The sequence below is a fragment of the Trichomycterus rosablanca genome, chromosome 3, assembly GCF_030014385.1.
Source record: "Trichomycterus rosablanca isolate fTriRos1 chromosome 3, fTriRos1.hap1, whole genome shotgun sequence".
NCBI lineage: Eukaryota > Metazoa > Chordata > Actinopteri > Siluriformes > Trichomycteridae > Trichomycterus > Trichomycterus rosablanca.
This window is the reverse complement of record NC_085990.1, coordinates 2,452,941-2,476,115: the sequence shown is the minus strand read 5'-3', so window position 1 is coordinate 2,476,115 and position 23,175 is coordinate 2,452,941. Positions and strand designations below refer to the sequence as shown.

Here is a 23,175-nt window from a genome sequence, read left to right as displayed (position 1 = left end):
GCGGGGGTAATAGTGTAGGTGGGGTATGATTGAGGTGTAGGTGCGGGGGGTTCCGTCTAGCAGCACTCCTGGGCGGGGCTTAATGTCCCAGTGCGGCGCATGCGCAGTAGCAAAAGCATCTTAAAGCGCAGCAGCAGCAGCATCCTCCACTGCGCAGCATCGCAGCCACCACCTAACGGTCATCTACCGTCCACCTCACCGCGCAGATCCATCCAGCGCTCCGGCTGTGCGACTTTTACAGAACTACAGTCATGAATCTTACAGATAATCTGTATTAATTAGAGGAATTGTTGTCGAAAGTTGTTTAAATTCAAGTTTGTTTTGTCGGACCACACGCGGCGCTTCCCATCCCTCAAAATGGCCGAGATCACCGAGATACGAGCAGCGTACGGTGAGTCCTGCAGCGGGGCCTGCTTCTAATATCTGTTAAAACTGTTATAATAATGTAGAATTATTTATTAACTGTGTTCCTGTGAGAGCCAGACATGCAGGAATGTGTGCTGTATGAATGATGTAAACATGGGGCTGAGTATCAGACAGTACAGGTGGATATAAACACCGCACTGCATTTATTATCATGATTAACTATTTATTTATACACACAATCACATCACATTTTCACCCTGAAATCTGTATTAGTTGTTTAATCTTGTACGTTTTATTTAAAATATGCGATGTATAAAGATTATTTTTATATTATTATAGGCTGGGGTAATAATTAGTGTCTATTCGAGGGACATTAAGTCCATTGTTTCATTTGTTTCATTCATTCATTGTTTGTTTTAACACTTATTTATTCTGGTCAGGGTGGCAGTGGGTGTGATTTATTGGTTAGAAATTAGGAAACACCATGGACAGGTGGACAGGTCACCAGTCCATCACAGGACACACACACACACACACACACACACACTTAGGGCAATTTAGTATCCCCATAATAACCTGACTGCATTTCTTCAGAATTGTAGGTGGAGTATGGATTGAGGTGTAGGTATGTGGGTATTAATTTAGGTGGGGTATACATTTAAATCATTTGGGGGTATTAAGTGAGGTAGGGTATGAATAGAGTTATAAGTATGGGGTTTAATTTAGGTGTGGCATTAACACAGGTGCAGATTTAAATAATTTGGGGGTATTCATTTAGGTGGGGTATGAATTTAAATCATCTGGGGGTATTAAGTTAGGTGGGGTATGGATTTAAATCATTTGGGGGTATTAAGTTAGGTGGGGTATGGATTTAAATCATTTGGGGGTATTAAGTTAGGTGGGGTATGGATTGAGGTGTAGGTGTGGGGGTATTGTTTTAGGTGGGGTATTAACACAGGTGCAGATTTAAATAATTTGGGGGTATTCATTTAGGTGGGGTATGAATTTAAATCATTTGGGGGTATTAAGTTAGGTGGGGTATGGATTGAGGTGTAGGTGTGGGGGGGGGGTGGTAATTTAGGTGGGGTATTAACCCAGGTTCATATTTAAATCATCTGGGGGTATTAAGTTAGGTGGGGTATGGATTTAAATCATTTGCGGGTATTGAGTTAGGTGGGGTATGGATTAAGGTGTAGGTGTGGGGGTATTGTTTTAGGTGGGGCATTAACCCATGTGCAGATTTGAATCATTTGTGGGTATTAAGTTAGGTGGGGTATGGATTTAAATCATTTGGGGGTATTAAGTTAGGTGGGGTATGGATTAAGGCGTAGGTGTGGGGGTATTGTTTTAGGTGGGGCATTAACCCATGTGCAGATTTGAATCATTTGTGGGTATTAAGCTAGGTGGGGTATGGATTAAGGTGTAGGGGGGGGGGGGGGGGTAATTTAGGTGGGGTATTAACCCAGGTTCATATTTAAATCATCTGGGGGTATTAAGTTAGGTGGGGTATGGATTGAAATCATCTGCGGGTATTAAGTTAGGTGGGGTATGGATTAAGGTGTAGGTGTGGGGGTATTGTTTTAGGTGGGGCATTAACCCATGTGCAGATTTGAATCATTTGTGGGTATTAAGTTAGGTGGGGTATGGATTGAAATCATCTGCGGGTATTAAGTTAGGTGGGGTATGGATTAAGGTGTAGGTGTGGGGGTATTGTTTTAGGTGGGGCATTAACCCATGTGCAGATTTGAATCATTTGTGGGTATTAAGTTAGGTGGGGTATGGATTTAAATCATTTGGGGGTATTAAGTTAGGTGGGGTATGGATTAAGGTGTAGGTGTGGGGGTATTGTTTTAGGTGGGGCATTAACCCATGTGCAGATTTGAATCATTTGTGGGTATTAAGTTAGGTGGGGTATGGATTTAAATCATTTGGGGGTATTAAGTTAGGTGGGGTATGGATTAAGGCGTAGGTGTGGGGGTATTGTTTTAGGTGGGGCATTAACCCATGTGCAGATTTGAATCATTTGTGGGTATTAAGCTAGGTGGGGTATGGATTAAGGTGTAGGGGGGGGGGGGGGGGGGGTAATTTAGGTGGGGTATTAACCCAGGTTCATATTTAAATCATCTGGGGGTATTAAGTTAGGTGGGGTATGGATTGAAATCATCTGCGGGTATTAAGTTAGGTGGGGTATGGATTAAGGTGTAGGTGTGGGGGTATTGTTTTAGGTGGGGCATTAACCCATGTGCAGATTTGAATCATTTGTGGGTATTAAGTTAGGTGGGGTATGAATCGAGGTGTGGGGGTTAATTCCTCAGGCTGGGTGGGGAGCACCCGGAGCTGTGTTCATTTTGACAGCAAATGTAGTTTTAGTTTTAGTCATAATTTAGTCATCTGAATTGTTTTAATTTTAGTCTAGTTTTAGTCGACTAATTATTATAAGAATATAGTCGACTAAATCTACAGTCGATTCAGTCGACTAAAATATAAAGGGTGTAAAATGTAAATGCTTTTTTATCACTTCCCTTAAATTATTTAAGTCATTATATACACTTACACAAAATGAAACATTTTTAACCAGTTATGGAATATTATTAATGTTTGAATGTGCAATACACACAAAACCAGATTTAACTTATTTCAAACATCTTTATTTACCTGAGCTGCTTATTGAGCATAACAATAACAAAATATTAATGACCAGTAGTTCTGCTCTACCTGAAACATATATGCACTGTTCATAACAAATTGCATATTACATTCTTTATAAAACTGGGTACCATAAAAGCAGCTGTGCCGTTATGTTGCCATTATACTGCCAGCGGTGCCAGATGTTTCAGATGTGTTGTGTTTTTACCCGAGATCGTCGCCCCACATGGTTTACACACATCGTCTTGTTTTTCATGACGTCAAATGACAAATTTGTGCGAGTGTGGTCTTACCGCGGTACCGCAAAAGAGATTAGTACTGATTGGATGGCTACCCGGCTTGTCCCGCCCCTCCACATACGCTAAAGTAGTTCTGATTGGATCTCTTCCTAACTTGTCCCTACCTTCCACAAAACTAAATCAGTTCTGATTGGATGTCGTCCCTGCCAAACATTTTTCGTCTCGTTTTTATTCGTTGACGAAAGTGTCGATTCATTTCGTCATAGTTTTTATCTTTTTTTTGTAGTTTTTATTCAGTTATCGTCTCGTTTTTGTCATGAAAAAAAGGTTCGTTAACGAAAACTGTGACGAAAATCATTCGTCAACGAAATTAACACTGGTGCGGAGGAAACCCACAAGAACTTAGGGAGAACATGCAAACTCTACAAAGAAAGGGAATCGAACCCAGGCCATTCTGCTCCCGGTTTCCTATTAATGAACAATAAATACACACATCATGCTTTATGGCACCCCACAAAACGTACTTTATATACGGACAGCACGTCACAATGAAAATAAATGTCGGCGTTTTTATTTGTTAGGTTTAAAACTCTTTTTGTCTGTTGTAGCCGAGCGCGTAAGCTACCTGACTAGTAATCTAGTAGTAGTAGTAAACTAGTAACCATGATACGGATATATAAAGACGTCGTGGTGCCACACTAGACTAATAGATGTACCACAAATATTACAGATGTAAATAGGCTGGGAAATACTGCTGTTGGTCGAATGTTGGTGGCATCTTTGCACTTTTGTCGATGCTTGTGGTGCTGATATTTTGGGTGGTATGACCTGCTATGACCTCATTTTACTCGCTATGTTTCTCACAACAGAAGAAATTAGATCAGATCTACGTAATCTGTGTAAGCTGCCAATAAAGGTCAACTAGCTATCTAGCTTGTTTAATACACTTTAACGCTTTCTGGGTTTTTTACTTAGATTGTGTCTCATTTGCTAGTTTCTAAATGTTGCCTGAAGTTACAGTTTAGCTTAATAACGACCCACCTGAACTGTTGTGTTTACCTCCTTTTGGGAGGTAGGGAGCAGGAAGGGTCAGACTGCCCAATCCTCCCTGTAATTCAAACCATACATCAGGCTATTTAAAGAACGCTTTAAATACTGTATTGTCAAGGCATGTATTAAAATTAGGGCTGGCGGAGTATCGGTATCGGTCCGATATTGGCCCAAATCACTGGATCGGATATCGGAAGGAAAAAAACATGTAATTCGATCTGATACTGTTGCTTCATGTAAATAACACAGTGTAAATAACACTTCATGTAAATAACACTTACTGTAAATAACACCTAATGTAAATAACACTTCATGTAAATAACACAGTGTAAATAACACTTCATGTAAATAACACTTCATGTAAATAACACTTACTGTAAATAACACTTCATGTAAATAACACTTACTGTAAATAACACTTCATGTAAATAACACCTAATGTAAATAACACTTCATGTAAATAACACAGTGTAAATAACACTTCATGTAAATAACACTTCATGTAAATAACACAGTGTAAATAACACTTCATGTAAATAACACTTACTGTAAATAACACTTCATGTAAATAACACCTAATGTAAATAACACAGTGTAAATAACACTTCATGTAAATAACACTTACTGTAAATAACACTTCATGTAAATAACACCTAATGTAAATAACACAGTGTAAATAACACTTCATGTAAATAACACTTACTGTAAATAACACTTACTGTAAATAACACTTCATGTAAATAACACTTACTGTAAATAACACTTACTGTAAATAACACTTCATGTAAATAACACAGTGTAAATAACACTTCATGTAAATAACACAGTGTAAATAACACTTCATGTAAATAACACAGTGTAAATAACACAGTGTAAATAACACTTCATGTAAATAACACTTCATGTAAATAACACTTACTGTAAATAACACTTCATGTAAATAACACTTACTGTAAATAACACTTCATGTAAATAACACTTCATGTAAATAACACAGTGTAAATAACACAGTGTAAATAACACTTCATGTAAATAACACAGTGTAAATAACACTTCATGTAAATAACACTTCATGTAAATAACACAGTGTAAATAACACTTCATGTAAATAACACAGTGTAAATAACACTTCATGTAAATAACACTTCATGTAAATAACACTTCATGTAAATAACACAGTGTAAATAACACTTCATGTAAATAACACTTCATGTAAATAACACAGTGTAAATAACACTTCATGTAAATAACACTTACTGTAAATAACACTTACTGTAAATAACACTTCATGTAAATAACACTTCATGTAAATAACACAGTGTAAATAACACTTCATGTAAATAACACTTACTGTAAATAACACTTCATGTAAATAACACAGTGTAAATAACACTTCATGTAAATAACACTTCATGTAAATAACACAGTGTAAATAACACTTCATGTAAATAACACAGTGTAAATAACACTTCATGTAAATAACACTTCATGTAAATAACACTTCATGTAAATAACACAGTGTAAATAACACTTCATGTAAATAACACAGTGTAAATAACACTTCATGTAAATAACACTTCATGTAAATAAGGCCATTGTTTGTATGTTAAGCAAATAACACACGAAGATACGTTCCAACAGAGCGCCGTTTATTGCCATCATCTATTTGACATGATTAACATGTGCCACTGATCTACAACTCATCCACAACAGCCATTCAGAAATGAAAACACACCGATCTGCTTCAACTTTTAGCATTTTAAACAATCATCTACTACTGCCACATCTAACAACATGGTTTAAACACAATAAAAATCATCTACTACTGCCACATCTAAACACACTGTTTGAACACAATAAAAATCATCTACTACTGCCACATCTAACAACATGGTTTAAACACAATAAAAATCATCTACTACTGCCACATCTAAACACACTGTTTGAACACAATAAAAATCATCTACTACTGCCACATCTAAACACAGTTTGAACACAATAAAAATCATCTACTACTGCCACATCTAAACACACTGTTTAAACACAATAAAAATCATCTACTACTGCCACATCTAAACACACTGTTTAAACACAATAAAAATCATCTACTACTGCCACATCTAAACACACTGTTTGAACACAATAAAAATCATCTACTACTGCCACATCTAAACACAGTTTGAACACAATAAATATCATCTACTACTGCCACATCTAAACACACTGTTTAAACACAATAAAAATCATCTACTACTGCCACATCTAAACACACTGTTTGAACACAATAAAAATCATCTACTACTGCCACATCTAAACACACTGTTTAAACACAATAAAAATCATCTACTACTGCCACATCTAAACACACTGTTTAAACACAATAAAAATCATCTACTACTGCCACATCTAAACACACTGTTTAAACACAATAAAAATCATCTACTACTGCCACATCTAAACACACTGTTTAAACACAATAAAAATCATCTACTACTGCCACATCTAAACACACTGTTTAAACACAATAAAAATCATCTACTACTGCCACATCTAAACACACTGTTTAAACACAATAAAAATCACTTTATAAATGATTAGGGATGTAAGATTTACCACAATACAGTTAATAATTGATAAAAAAATTCCACGATTCAAATCGATTTCACATGTAAAATGAATCGATATTCACTTTAAACTGCAGAGGGTGCTGGCGCTATAAACCTCGCCTAGATGACACTGGCGCTGTACGCCTGGTTGCCAAATTCGGGGGTTTTCAGCCAAATTGGGCTTAATTCAAAATTGTTTTGCATAGTTTGTACTTACCTCAGAAATAAAAGGACACTCATTATATAGATAAACAAAAGATAAGAATAGTAATACAATTTTAGTTTGTTTTTTTAACAGAAATAATAAAAGGAAACTTTGTCATCATTTGTCTTCAATTTTTCAGTTTAATTCAGTTTTTAAAAAAATCGGGGGAAAATGGTATCGTGAACCCAGTATTGTGAATCGCATCGTATCGTGGGTAGAGTGTATCGTTACATCCCTATAAATGATAAATCGCTCACCTGAGATAAAGAAAATCTTGTCCCGGCTTGGAGATCTCTCACATCCTCAACCATTAATCCATTAGTGGATTACTCTGCGTCAATTCTAATTGGTCCATCGCGTTTGATTGACATCCACATCTTCTGTAGACACTTTGGACGACACGCCGTAAAGCGAGATGTGTCACGTGTTTTAAATGTTTGTACGGTGCTGTTAAACAAGCCAAAAATGCTGCTAAATGTTCTGTGTGTGATGTTGTAGGTTCTGTATTTATTCCTTTAGAATATTTGTTTTACAGTCTGAGCGTTGTTATTTAGATAGCTAGTTTACCCATGGTGCATTGAGACGTGTATTATTATTACTGCTTAGTTGTTTGAGAGGAGAAATGACGGTATCGGATCGAATTAGCCAGCCCTAATTAAAATAGCACCTACAATAACAAGGCTTACAGCTCAGTATTACTGTGGCCTCGTCTGAACCATACCGATACTGATACTGGTGTCGTTTTGGAAGCTTTTTTCCCCATACTGACATTACGTATTGAAATTACAGATGCTTTCATCCTTTGGGTGTGCATATCTTCACGCTCAGACTCCCGTCAGCCCATGTGGCACGATGCCGCGCTCCGTTTGTCCCGCTGTGTTTTCAGCACTAATGAAATCTGATGTGTGTGTGTGTGACAGTCTGGGGGGATGGGAGGGTTATTGTGTCTGAAGTAAGTGAGGGAATGAAAACAAAAAACAGTGTGTCCAGGTTGACTCGATGAAGGGAAGGAGCGTCCGGCGCCGGTCAGGAAGCACTTAGAGGACTGGATTAGTGGGAATCTGATAAGCACCTTCAATTTAGTTTGCTGCAGTAGATCAGGTGTGAGCTATCACGATGAAATCTCTCCTATCTGCTCCGGTCAAGGTGAATTTAGCTGTAAAAGACAGATGATCTTTAAATGACCTAAATGCTTTGACCACTACAGTGTTTGGTCCGTTTGTACAGAGAATAGTATAGAGAATGGCATACTGGACGTTCACAAGGTTCACAAGTGACGTGGGACCAATCCCAAACAGCTTACTCATGAATAGCGTAGCAACGTTCACCTCAGGGACCGTGGAAGCCTAGTGGGTTTGGATCATGGATCAGCCATGCAGCCACTGTTGGGCCCTTCTGACCCCAGCTTCCAAGATACTGGGATACTTGTGTGTATGTAAATATGATAAATAAAACCGTTCCCTTGATTGTCCAGTAATACATTTTGGTTTCTAAACACTATGTAGTGAACTATGTGGTCCCCTATTTAGGATCGGTCCTACATTTGTAAATATTAAAATCTGTTGATTTTGAGTATTAAGGGGGTTATTTATATTATTTATATTTATTTAAATATTTATTCTTATAGTTCTTAAAGTTTATTATTTACATTTTTTAAATATATTTATATTTGTTTAAATTATATACAATTTATATTATTATATTTATTTATTATTATTTGTATTTATTAAAGTTTATTGTTTTAGTATTTAAAGTATATTATTGATATTTATTAAATATTATTTGTATGTATTTAAATTACATATTATTTATAATTATTTATTTATTATATTTTTAATATTTATTATATGTATTAAAGCTTATTGTTATAGTTCTTAAAGTTTATTTATATTTATTAAATATTATTTATATTTATTTATTATTATTTATATTTATTAAGGTTTATTCTTATAGTAATTATATTATTTATATTTATTAAATATTATTGGTATGTATTTAAATTATATATTATTTATACTTATTTATTATATTTTTTAATATTAATTTTATGTATTAAAGCTTATTCTTATAGTTCTTAAAGTTTATTAGTTATATTTATTAAATACTATTTATATTTATTTATATATTTGTATTTATTTAAATTATATAAAATTAATATTTATTATATTTATTTATGCTTAAAGTATATCATTTATATATTTTAAATATTACTTATATTTATTAAATGTTATTTATATTTATTTATTATTATTAATATATATTAAGGTTTATTCCTATAGTATTTAAAGTATATTATTTATATCTATTAAATATATAAATATTTGTCTGTATATAAATTATATATTATTAATATTTGTTTATTAGATTTATTTATTATTAATTAAATGTATTTTATTTTTTGATATTCTTTATTATTTTGAGTATAAAGGAGTTTATTATCTATAAGAGGCGCATCAGTGGGAGTCAGTCATTAGTTGAATGGCCGGACCTATTCAGAAATGACTCAGGAATGACGCCGATGACGTAGCTATAGCCGTTCTTTCTGTGGGCAGCTCTGTGGGACAGTGCCGACGTAGACAGCAGCCCCGCTGTACGTGGTGCCAGCCGGTACTGACTGTGGGAGTGAAGAAACGTCTCTTACTGAGTCACGGTACTGAAGAGGAGGAGGAAGAAAAGGAGCAGGAAGCGGAAAATCAGTATCGGATCACAAAGCGTGGGTCAGAAACACACAAACTGCACTGACGGTGAAAGAACTGGACGCTGTACAGCAATGAATCACCAATAAACTTGATCCAGGAAGGACCATACAAGTATTTATTACTAAGTGACCACACAGTGATGTTAGATAGGGTTGAACTCAAAGTTCTAGACACACCAAACCTTGGGTCCCACCACTCCCACCCATGCTTGACGTTCACAATTGTGATCTTGTACTTGTGTGAAGCTTCTTGAAGCTCCTGAGAGTTGGTTTTCCTGGCAGGTAAATATCAACTGGACCAATACCTGCTTGGGTTGGGAACCGGAACTTGGTTCCAATTTACAAACAACTACAAAATGGCCAGGCCAGGTACCAGGTACAAACTACATTTCAGTTCTGGTTATCGGTTTGTAAACATGACGACCTTTTATTATTGTAAACGAAGGATACCTATTTGCGAGGACGTACATATCTGCTAGGACCTGACATTGCTAACCTTAAAACCGTGTTCAATATGGACCGCGATAAACAGTCGAAAGTTCGACTTCTTTTTATAAAAACAAAACGACAACCCTCTGTCACCCTCTGATTTATGTCGTGACTTTTTATGGTTTATTTGGTTGTAAGAAGCTACATGTTGTGTACTGAACACCCTTCAGTTCCAGCATTTTGTCCATGTTGCTTCTCGGATGGACTTATTTTCCTCAGAAATGACCTTCACAGTTTAATATTTATTATTTATATTTATTAAATATAATTTACATTTATTTATTTTATTTATTCTAGTTATTTATATATTATTTATATGTTTCAAAGTTTATTCTTGTAATTTATATGTATTTATTAAATATTATGTATTTATTATATTTATATTGGTATTTATTAAAGTTTATTCTTTTAGTTTCTAAAGTTAATGATTTATATTTATTAAATATTATTTATAATTATTTAAATGATATATTATTTATGTATTGTATTTATTTATTATTAATTAAATTATAATTTATAATTAAAGTTTATTCTTATAATTCTTAAACTATACTATTTATTTTATTTAGTATTATTAAGTATTATTTTATTAAGTATAAGTTTTATTAAGTATTTATTTAATTAAGTATTAATTAAGTTTATTAAATAATTTATTTAAATAATATATTATTTAGATTTATTTATTATTATTTATGTATTAGTTTATCATTTATAATTATTAAATATTATTTATATTTATTTCAGTTATATAAAATTTATATTTATTTAGTATTATTTATATTTATTAAGGTTTATTCTTATAGTGCTTAAAGTGTATTATTTATATTTATTTATTTATTATTGTTTATATTTGTTAAAGTTTATTCTTTAGCATTATTGTAGTATTATATATACGTATATGTATTATTTATATTTATTAAATATTATTTATATGTATTTAAATTATTTATTATTTACGTTTATTTATTATATGTATTTATTATTATTTATATTTATTACAGTTTATTCTTATAGTTCTTAAAGTTTATTATTTATATTGTATATAATTTATATTTATTAAATATTATTTATACTTATTAAAGTTTATTCTTATAGTTTATTTTGAGTTTGTGAATGTTTAGTTAATACTAAAGATATATATATATATATATATATTTAGAAACTCACATTTTTATTGAAATTTTTACATACATATAGGCAAAGAGATACATATTTGAGGTATGTATTCCGTCGCAGAGAAAATTAGAACATATGTGGTAAACAGAAATCGAAAAACAAAAACATAACAGTCATGGTTACAGGTATCCATTATCAAAAATACTAAAGATATTTTTGGTATCTAAACATTTTATCTTTTTTTTTTACCATTATGGAGCTGAATCAGGGAATCCATAGCAGGAATTGGAATCAGAATTGCAAAAATACAAACGATACCCAACATCCTAGCACCTGCATCGCATTACCTCTGATACCTCTGATTAATACACGCAGCTATAATTGGCATGTTTAGACATTTAACACACATGAGTTATTGGAAGGGTGGCATCAGATGGCACAGCCTTATCTCCTGTCAGGCTGCTCAGGTATTAACGGCCATGATGATGATGTAGCATAGTGGGTGTGGTTCTCATATAGAAGGTCAGAGACAAGAATGCGCTTCATACCAGCATTAATTCGGTCCTGCTCATGTTACGCCCGTCGTTACAGATTTTATGGCGAGGGCGACGTGCCAGCAGCTGCTTTAACCGGCTTATCTGCATACCAGTGCTGCTCCCAGAGCGCACCGGGGCTCGTCCACGCCGGCTAATTAACGTCTGCACTGGTGACAGGTCGCAGACCTGCTCGGGCCTACGCTAATTATACACCATAACAGTCTTACTGTAAACGTGCGCTCATCCGTGAAGAGAACAGGGCGCCAACGGCAGTGGCCGCCTCGGGCAGTAGCCAATCGTGTCTGTGCAGACGCCCGACTGGATCCCCAGAGCTCAGCAATATTGGGCCAGCATACACTGCTGATGTCTAAGCATTTGGGCATTTTACTATTTTTGGAGTGTGTGTGTGTGTGTGTGTGTGTGTTCCGTCCCCTGAGGCCATTTCCAGACGACTGGAACACTTGGCTTTGAGCGCGTTCCAAAATCTGACATCATCCTGCTGGAATCCTGCAGGCACCAGTGCCCGGTGTGAGCGGGCGGCGCTGGCTTTGTGTACAGACGCAGAACTGAAGAGAAAACCCAGAGAAAGGAGACGAGAGGAAGTGAAACGGAACCGTGACATTTAAACATTCAGTTTCGTCGTATCCAGTTACCCAAGTGGCTGAAACTGGGTTTCTCATTGCTGGGGCGGTGATGGTTTCTGCTGCCCGGCTGGGGTGCCAGTACAAAACAGCCTGGTCGTTGGGAGGTGCACTTGTCAGTGCGCAGGTCCCAAGCCTGGATATAAACAGGAGGGGTGTGTCAGGAAGGGTAAAAACAGTGCCAAGTCTGGTACGAGAACCAGATCCGCTGTGGCGACCCCTAAATACAGGAGCAGCCTGGTCAGGGTCTTAGTGGGTCCAGTTTAACATACCCCTGACAGGACGGGTTCACACTTATAATTCAGTACATGTGAGATCACACACACACACACACACACACACACGACAACCAGCCATCGCTGCAGCGTCTCATCTCGTTTCAGAAACCCCATTAAGAGCACCTGGTCAGGGTCGTGGTGGGTCCGGTTTACCTGAAATGTTGCATACACCCCAGACAGGACGAGTTCTGACCTACGACTGATTAACCTGTATGAACAGTGTGTGTTTAACTAGTGTTACTGGAATGTGTGTGTTAATAATGCAGTACATGTGAGGTAACACACACACACACACACACACACACACACACACACACACAACATGTATTTCTTCAGCAATGACTCAAAAACACAAACACCTAACCATCCAATCACAGCCAGATATCACTGCAGTGTCTTATCTAGTCTCAAAAGCCCTATTAAGAGCACCTGGTCAGGATTGTGGTGGGTCCTGTTTACCTGCATACACCCCAGACAGGACGAGTTCTGACCTAAGACTGATTAACCTGTATGTTAATTGTATGTGTGTTTAGTGTTACCTGAATGTGTGTGTTGATAATGCAGTACATGTGAGGTAACACAAACACCTAACCACTCAATCACAACCAGATCACAACCAAAACCCCTATTAAGAGCACCTGGTCAGGATTGTGGTGGGTCCTGTTTACCTGAAGTGTTGCATACAACCCAGACAGGACAGGTTTACACCTACGACTGATTAAACTCTGTGTGTGTGTGTGTGTGTTTACTTGGTGTTACTTAAATGTGTGTGTTGATAATGCAGTACGTGAGGTCACACACACACACATGACAACCAGCCATCGCTGCATCGTCTCATCTCGTCTCAGAAGCCCCATTAAGAGCACACACACACACACACACACACACACACACACACACACACACTGCAGCTTCTCCGGCTGAAAGGGCAGCAGCACAGAGGGGTGTTCACCACCACCGCCAAGGGTTTATTACAACACCAACATTCATCACTGTCAGTACGGCTGACAGCTGAGTACTCGCTATTGTGCGCTGCATTTCCCTGATTAAACTTTGACCCAGTTTGCCACAGACTTTTTCCAAAGCGCCTCCAATGAGACGAACTGTTTGATACGAAGCCGTAAAAGTGATGTGAACGAAGCTCAACGTGACTTATCATAGTAAAACAGCGAGTGAGGAATGTGATTAGTGGAGGAACCTATGAGCAGTAATAATGAAGAGAAGTTTAGTGCTCCTGTCTCCTTCTTTTACTACATTAAACCATGTTAAGCTTTATTCTGAACCAGAAGCGTTTTAGACTCTGGGAGAAGCTGATTCTGATTCTCACCGTTTATCAGAAGCTGGAGCTGTAACACAAGTTTAAAAGTGAAACAGGGAGGAAAATCCAGATAAACACAGATACATGTGGAGCTGTAACCCTGGATCTGACACTTATTCCACACTAATGCAGATTCAGCTCCGATTCGTACTACATCTCCATCTGTATCTTTAAACCACCTCTCTCTCTCTCTCTGCTCCATCTCCGCCATCTTCCTGCCCGGCCTCTCCCATTCTCTCTCTCTCACTCGCTGTGTGATGCCCACTGTGCCAGTGCAGCACGATGGCGTTTGCGTCAGACGGTGATGTAACGTCTCTAGAGTTACACTCTTGTACCTTTCTGTGCTTAGATTATACAAAGAAACATAACTGGGCTTCTGTTCTGGTTTCAGTTTCCTGTTGTTCATGTGTTTTAGTCTCGGAGTCTCTCTGAATCGTCTCTGTTCTATTCCGGCACTGATTTATTTCTCTTACTGTGTTTTCTTCTCACTTGAGCTCTGAGTTCCAGCTATAATGCAAATCAATTAATGATATATTTGAAAATTAAGAGCCTCAGCCTGTATATGAGAAGTAAAATCAGCTTTATAGATACATAATCCCCAGTATAATTCACTTACTTTATATTGAATTATGTTTAATTACATCACATTATTCATGAGAAGCTGTGACGAGCGCTGAGGTTCGAACTCGGGTAACCAGGACCCCGGATACTGTGCAGCACCCACACTTACATTTTACAAAATCGTCCCAACTTTTCTGGAAGTTACACTTGTATGTAGTCCATCTGTTTCTCTGCATGCTTTGTTACCCCCTTTCATGCTGTTCTTCAATGGTCAGGACCCCCACAGGACCCCCACAGAGCAGGTATTATTTAGGTGGTGGATGATTCTCAGCACTGCAGTGACACTGACATGGTGGTGGTGTGTTAGTGTGTGTTGTGCTGGTATGAGTGGATCAGACACAGCAGCACTGATGGAATTTTTAAACACCTCACTGTCACTGCTGGACTGAGAATAGTCCACCAACCAAAAATATCCAGCCAACAGCGCCCCGTGGGCAGCGTCCTGTGACCACTGATGAAGGTCTAGAAGATGACCGACTCAAACAGCAGCAATAGATGAGCGATCGTCTCTGACTTTACATCTACAAGGTGGACCGACTAGGTAGGAGTGTCTGATAGAGTGGACAGTGAGTGGACACGGTATTTAAAAACTCCAGCAGCGCTGCTGTGTCTGATCCACTCATACCAGCACAACACACACTAACACACCACCACCATGTCAGTGTCACTGCAGTGCTCAGAATCATCCACCACCTAAATAATACCTGCTCTGTGGGGGTCCTGACCATTGAAGAACAGCATGAACAGATGGACCACAGTCAGTAATTGTAGAACTACAAAGTGCTTCTATATGGTAAGTGGAGCTGATAAAATGGACAGTGAGTGTAGAAACAAGGAGGTGGTGTGTGGAGTTTGCATGTGCTTCGGTTTCCTCTTACAGTCCACGTGTGTGTGTGTGTTTGCCCTGTGATGGACTGGCGACCGGTCCGGGGTGTGTCCTACCTTTCACCCAGTGAATCAGACCCACTGGGACCCTGACCAGGATAAAGCGGTGATAAAACAGACAGTGAATGAATGAATGATTTTCTATATATAAATGACTTGCATGTTGAAAATGTTTTACATAGTAATACGGCCAAAAATATTCAGACACCTGACCATGAGCTTGTTGGACGTCTCATTTAATAGGTTTCTCACAAGACTTTGAAGCATGTTTGTGAGAATTTGTGCCCATACAGTCAAAAGGGCATGTGATTAGATTAGAAGGGGCATCCCAATACTTTGTGTTTACAAGTGGTGCATCGATGGAGGTCATGCCTGCTTTTTTGGACCAGACAGTCACGTTCTGTTTGCAGGTGTAGCTCGACACTAACACCACTCTCTCTCTCTCTCTCTCTCTCTCTCTCTCTCTCTCTCTCTCTCAGATATGTCCCCCGTGCTTGCGGGTTTTATCGGCGCTGGCGTTCTGGTGGTCGTGGTGGTGGCTCTAATTTTCGTGTGGACCTGCTGCCAGAAGCGCTACCAGCGAGTGACCGGCAACCACAAGCTCCACGGAGTCCAGTCGGAGTACGGCGACCCGTTAATAGACCCGCCGTACAAGTTCATCCACATGCTGAAGGGCATGAGCATCTACCCGGAGACGCTGACCAGCAGCAAGAGGATCGTACGGCTGGTGCGACGGGTCGGCGGCAACGGCAACGACGTCGAGCAGGCCAGAAGGGGCTGCCCGGTCGTCATGGTGGACGCCGGTACGGAGAAGAGCCCGGAGGAGACGCCGCGGGTGGAGACGGACGCCGTCCCTCGTCTGGAGCGAGAGCTTCCCGTTCGCTCGGACTACTGCTGCCTGGAGAAGACCTGGAGCGGAGACAGCCAGAGCTCCAGCGCCACGGGGTCCGGCGGCGCCACGCCCTTCACCGACGAGGCCGATCGCGGGACGCTCGGCCTCGCCGTCGACTACAACTTCCCTAAGAAGGCGCTGGTGGTGACCGTCCTGCAGGCGCAGGGGCTGCGCGCGGTGGACGGCCAGGCGGGCAGCGCCGACCCCTACGTCAAGATGACCATCCTGCCCGAGAAGAAGCACCGCGTCAAGACCCGCGTCCTGCGCAAGACCCTGGAGCCGGCCTTCGACGAGACCTTCACCTTCTACGGCGTCCCCTACAGTTCAGTCTCCGAGCTCACGCTGCACTTCCTGGTGCTGAGCTTCGACCGCTTCGCCCGCGACGACGTGATCGGCGAGGTGCTGGTGCCACTGGCTGGCGTGGAGCTCAGCTCGGGCAAAGTTCACATCACGCAGCCCATCAGCAAGAGGAGCGTGCAGGTGAACGCAGGGCGTACGCCACAAAATCAGATGTGTTTCGTCTCTTATAGGAACAATTATCTAGGAAACAGAAAGGAGCGTAACCGTTTCACAGTGACCAAACAGTTCCAGTTTTGATTTGCACTCCACAGAACCGTGTACCAAATTCCTTCAGTCATATTCCAGTCAACTCTTTTGCTATTTAGCTGCAAAAGTGATGAGATTCATATAAGACGAAATAAATTCTACTTTAATGAAATACTAAACAGAATAAAGCGGCGCTAATATAATATAATATAATATAATATAATATAATTAATATAATATAATATAATATAATATAATATAATATAATATAATATAATATAATATAATAATCAGTGTAAAATGGTTTATTTGCGCCCTCTACTGGACTTTATATATAATATAACATTATTTACACGGGGAGTTAGAACATCATCTCAGCTGTAAATTCTAATAATAATAATAATATTAATGATGATAATAATAATATAATTACAATAATACTAATAACAACAGTAATTTACATTTACGGCATTTAGTAGACACTTTTATCCTGTATGCGACTTACAGTCTAAGCAATTAGGAGGGTTAAGGGCCTTGCTCAAGAGCCCAACAGTGGCAACCTGGCAGTAGTAGGACTTGAACTAGCGACCTTCATCCAGTACCTTAACCACTAGGCTACAACTGCCCCTTCAAAGAAAAGGACTCATATTTCATCTCATATTACAATAATGATGATAACAGGGAAAAGTATAGTAATAATTATGATAATAAAAAAATATTATAACAGTAAGTATAATTAATATAATAATAATTATTATGAAATTAATAATATTAATAATAATAATATAATAACAGTAATAATATTCTGACAGTAATAATTTTAATAATAACAGCAGTAAAATAAAAATAACAATAATAATAATTATGACAATAATAATATGAATAATAATAATAGAGATAATATAATGACAATAAAAAATACATTTAATAATAATAATTATAATAGTAATAATAATTAATGCTAATAATACTAATAACAACGATAATGATGATAATAAAAATGATATAACAATAATAATTATGATAATAATATTACTAATAATAATAAAAATAAGAATATAATAATTATAATAAATATAATATTAATAACAATGGTAAAATAATGATGATAACAATAATAATATTAATAATATGACAACAATACTAATAACATTAATAACAATAATAGTGATGATAATACAAATGATATTATAACAATAATAATTATAATAATAATCATGGCAATAAAATTGGTAAAAATAATGAAAACAATAATAATGATTAAAATAATTATAATGATAATAAAAATAATAATGATGATAATAATAACAACAATAATAATAATGGTAATATAATTCATGATTCTAATAACAAAATAATAATATTTATGATACTAACACTAATAATGACTACCAATAATAATAATAATAATAATAATGTATTGCAATAAACTACATTACTGTCCAGTTTACATCTAGGCTATAAAATGACCATTCATCCAGTCCAGTTTCTCAGACTTTAGCACAGGAGTTGTGATTGTTGAAGCTACAACTCAACAACTTCGACAAATCCACTTCGGTTCCAACTTTGCATCAACTATAAAGATTTAGTGAATGACTGCATGACTGTTATCAGTGAACTGAGGATTCATGTTGTGTGTATTCGCTTGTGCAGTGCGTGAGCCGCGGCGAGCTGCTGGTGTCCCTGTCCTACCAACCCGTCTCTCACAGACTCAGCGTGGTGGTGCTGAAGGCCCGACACCTTCCCAAACTGGACATCACCGGCCTGGCTGGAAGTAAGGACGCACCCGCACAAACGCAGTGTGTAAAAACAAGTGAGCGTTAAGACGTGTTAACTTCATAACTCGTCTCTTCTTACAGACCCGTACGTGAAAGTAAACGTGTTTTACAACCGCAAACGCATCGCCAAGAAGAAGACGCACGTGAAGAAGTGCACGCTGAACCCCGTCTTCAACGAGTCCTTCATCTACGACGTGCCCGCCGACCTGCTGCCCGACATCTCCATCGAATTTCTGCTCATGGACTTCGACCGCACCACCAAGAACCAGGTGGTCGGGCGTCTGGCGCTGGGCACGCACAGTCCCTGCCCGTCTGGCGCCACCCACTGGCAGGAGGTCTGCCAAAATCCACGCCGGCAGATCTCCAAGTGGCACAGCCTGAGTGAATACTGAGGCTGCTCGCTCTTTACTCTACACACACCTGATCTAACACACACACACACACACACACACACTCATACAGCACACTCGGGCTGTACGATAGATGCCTCGACTCATCGGTCTCTCGGCGGGACCTGAGGAGCACAGAGGTCCAGAGCTAATTCACACAGAGACCAAATCACTCTCATGTACACTGATGTGAGACTGTTATGAAGACAATATCCCGATCAGAGCAGTCGTGATTGTGCGTATCTAGGTGCAACGTACGCCACAGGACCGCGTCACACGCCCGCTGTACTGTATCTCACTGCACTGCATGTCTAATGTCTACATCTCAGCATCTACTGTAAAAAATAAATAGCAGCCGATACTAAAAAAACGAACCATTACACTGTAGTAGCGTACAAGTCTAAACGTATCGTGGCGTGCACACGTTCATTCCCCGCCTGTATAACGACCTGCGGTCAGATCGAGTCCAGCTTGTCCGTTAACCGCCTTATTTCTCAGTGGCCTTGATTTTCTTTTGTTAAATTAGAAAAAGCACGTTGCTGGAGATCGTTGCGTGACTCTCCGTGCACGATACGGATCTTCCATATGAATTCGCCTCATGCAGGTGAAAAGAAGTGGTGTTGGAAGGGATTACTGAACACACTAGATTCTGGCATTGTCACATTTGCTCAACACACAGACTCGATAAGTCTGTGTAGATTGCAGGGAAACTGGGAACATCATAGGGAAGTCCCACAAATCAATCATATACAAACACTGGAATACAATAAAAATAGCTTTCGCTCTCAAAATATTCACCTTTATTTGTCATATATTCATATATACACGTGTACAGTACAATTGAATTATTTTTCCCTACATATCCCAGCTCATTTGGTAATAGGGTAATAGGGTCAGCGCGCAGGGTCAGGGTTAACGGCCTTGCTCAAGTAATTCGCCTTTAATTTAACGTTGTTGTTTTTATTAATCGTTGAGTGATCCTTGTGTGACGAAAAAGTCATTCATGGTCAGTGTTACCACCTCTTTAACCTGGACAGGGTCGCTGTGGGTCTGATTTATTCATCAAAATGCAGGAAACACCCACACAGGTCGCCAGTCCATCACAAACTAGGCCACACTATGCCTGTCTAGTTTATTGATTCTAATTAGGGTGTTTTGTAGGATTCCTTCTGTAATCAGGGCTTGATTGTTCTGTTTGTCCCCACAAGCTAGCCATCTAATCCGAATCCCTTCTGTAAAATAACCTGCATTAATTACTGTACAGAGGATAAAGCAGACTCATGTTGGCCAGGTTCTGGTTCTGCTATCACACGATGATTAGACTGCAGGTACAAACTGTGATATACAGACAAGACGTGAACTGCAATCGACTGCAATCAGTGTGGACAGTTTATCAGAGTTGTAACATGACTTTACTGTTGCTTTTATAATTTAGCATCATTGATCTATGCTTTAATGTAAGCCTTTACTCAAAACTAACTGAGAAACTCCACAAAAGTCAAAAAACGTCAGAAACGTCACACGTGCTGAAGCTGCCTTTCGTCGGTCATAGAATAAAACGACTCTGTAAATATTGTACAGTATGTAAACTGAGCACCGGTGTGTTCACACTATGATGCTTCTACATTCACTGAACACCAACAGCATGATTGTTTTCAGTCGGACAGGTTTGACGTGGTGTGTTTACTGAAGAACTAAACGTTATTATTAATAAACGTTCTGTGTAATCTAATAGGACTGGGTTAGTAGGATGTAAAGGTGAAGACTGTTGATCTGTGCAGACTAGAACAGGATTAGATTTTAGACTTAACTACCCACTATTACTTCTCTAACCAGCCTCAGAGCTCAACTTTTATTAAATAGGGTCGTTTATTATCCACAACGACCCCTGGAAGAATACTGAAGGCAAACGGCTTTCTGTACACGCATCAAGTGTTCTAATTACAATCTAAATGAATAAAAGAAAAACTCAACCTTCACTTAATAATTCATGGGTAAACAATGGATTGAGAACACTACAGGTAGATTAAAAAGAATAAACTGAGGAATTGTTTGTTTGCCTGTAAGCCTGTACCCACTATAGCCTCTCATCTCTTGCCTGACAGGAGTGAAACTGCCGCTCTCTGGATGTTTTTGCACAGTTTTAGTTCAGATTCGATTGTAAAATACTCTGAAACAGACAAAAATACCACAGTAACACTCAGATCCCTTATCTAATAATTGATGTCGACATAAACTGAAGCTCGTGACCCTTTGACTGACTAATTTTATGTACTGAGGAATCGTTCGTTTGGAACAGAAAATAACTTGTTGATAGCTGAAGGCTTGGTGACATTTGCTAAATACGACACATTAACCTGTATGTTGTTCTCACTCAGACCGAATGTGCAAAATAAATGTGATAAAAATAAAGAAACTGTCTATTTGTGTGGTTTTTTTTCTGTCTATTAGTTTATATTTGTAGTCTAGCAGTATCTAATTAAGATACTGGACTAGTAATCATAAGGATGCTTGTTTAAGCCCGTCCACTGCCAGGTTGCTCACGCTTGGACGATATACTGTCACAGTACTGTAAGCTTTATATAAAAGCATCTGCTAAATGCCAAAAATGTAAATATTTAAATAGTCATATATGCTTTTTCATTTTTAATTTATTTCCCCCCAATTTTACATTTTCGACATTTAGCAGATGCTTTTATCCAAAGCGACTTACAATTATGACTGAATACAATTTTGAGCAATTGAGGGTTAAGGGCCTTGCTCAGGGGCCCAACAGTGGCAACTTGGCAGTGGTGGGGCTTGAACCGGCAACCTTCTGATTACTAGTCCAGTACCTTAACCACTGAGTTATCACTGCCAATTTTCCTTCCAATCTAGTACCCTATTTGTATTTCCGCCTCTATTGCTGCAGAGCTCCACTCCTGACCAAGGAGGGCCGTAACTAACAAGTGCCCCTTCCGCTTCTTTTCACCTGTACCAGGAGGGTTCATATGGGGATCCATATGGCACACAGAGTCATGCACCAATCTCCGTTATCCTCCGTCTCATTGTGCAAGCGGCATCGATCAGCCAGTAGAGGTCGTAATTGCAGCAGTTTTGAGGAACCCACTCTGTCAGTCCCTCCCTCCCTCCCTCCCTAGCTCATCGTTGTTAATGATTTGTTAATGCAATTATAGTGGTGCCTTGTAACTCAACCTAAACACAAAATCTTTGAAACTCAACACCTTTCCCTTAAACTCAACGTGTGTGCGACTGCTGCTTTGCTCAGCACTCGGCTTGAGTGATGCGATGAAACGTCATGCGAATATGAGACGAATCTGCATTAGTGTGGAATAAGCGTCAGATCCAGTGTTACAGCTCCACGTGTATCTGTGTTTATCTGGATTCTCCTCCCTGTTTCACTTTTAAACTTGTGTTACAGCTCCAGCTTCTGAGAAATGGTGAGAATCAGAATCAGCTTCTCCCAGAGTCTAAAACGCTTATCGTTAAAAAAACAATAATGACATAGAAACACTAAACCTCTCTTAATTATTACTGCTTATTATTAATTGTTTTCTTCACTAATTATGAAGCATAAGGAAACAATAAAGAAGTAAAGTGCAGGTTTTATTGTATTTTTATTGATTTTACTGTTTTTAGTTGTATTTCAGTGTTTTTATATTATATTTGTGTTATTTTCAGTGTATAAGTGTCAAAAATTATCTCATTATTTTACATTAGACTAAAATATGTGCAGTTCCACGAGACCATGGACGCATTAACAGGCTTCCCAAACATCCTTACGGGAAAAAATACCTTGAAACTCAACGCCACTCCCAGAACCAACTGACGTCGAGTTTTAAGTTACCGCTGTATTAAAAATAAGACACTTGCAGA

At 38.3% G+C, this 23,175-nt stretch overlaps 1 protein-coding gene across 1 annotated transcript; it reads left to right on the top strand.

The window, feature by feature from the left end:
- Window positions 1-166: 166 nt before the first annotated feature.
- Window positions 167-21,715, top strand: syt11b (synaptotagmin XIb). Its single transcript, XM_062992421.1, has 4 exons — window positions 167-391; window positions 16,174-17,066; window positions 18,786-18,906; window positions 18,992-21,715. The coding sequence occupies exons 1-4, from the start codon at window positions 358-360 to the stop codon at window positions 19,300-19,302; spliced, it is 1,359 nt and encodes a 452-aa protein (XP_062848491.1). The 5' UTR covers window positions 167-357; the 3' UTR covers window positions 19,303-21,715.
- The last annotated feature ends 1,460 nt before the right edge of the window (window positions 21,716-23,175 follow it).

Coding starts and splice junctions, on each gene's coding strand:
- syt11b (XM_062992421.1), top strand. CDS start 358: ATGGCCGAGATCACCGAGATACGAGCAGCGTACG. Junction 17,067..18,785: donor TCAGCAAGAGGAGCGTGCAG/GTGAACGCAGGG, acceptor TCGCTTGTGCAG/TGCGTGAGCCGCGGCGAGCT. Junction 18,907..18,991: donor CATCACCGGCCTGGCTGGAA/GTAAGGACGCAC, acceptor CTCTTCTTACAG/ACCCGTACGTGAAAGTAAAC.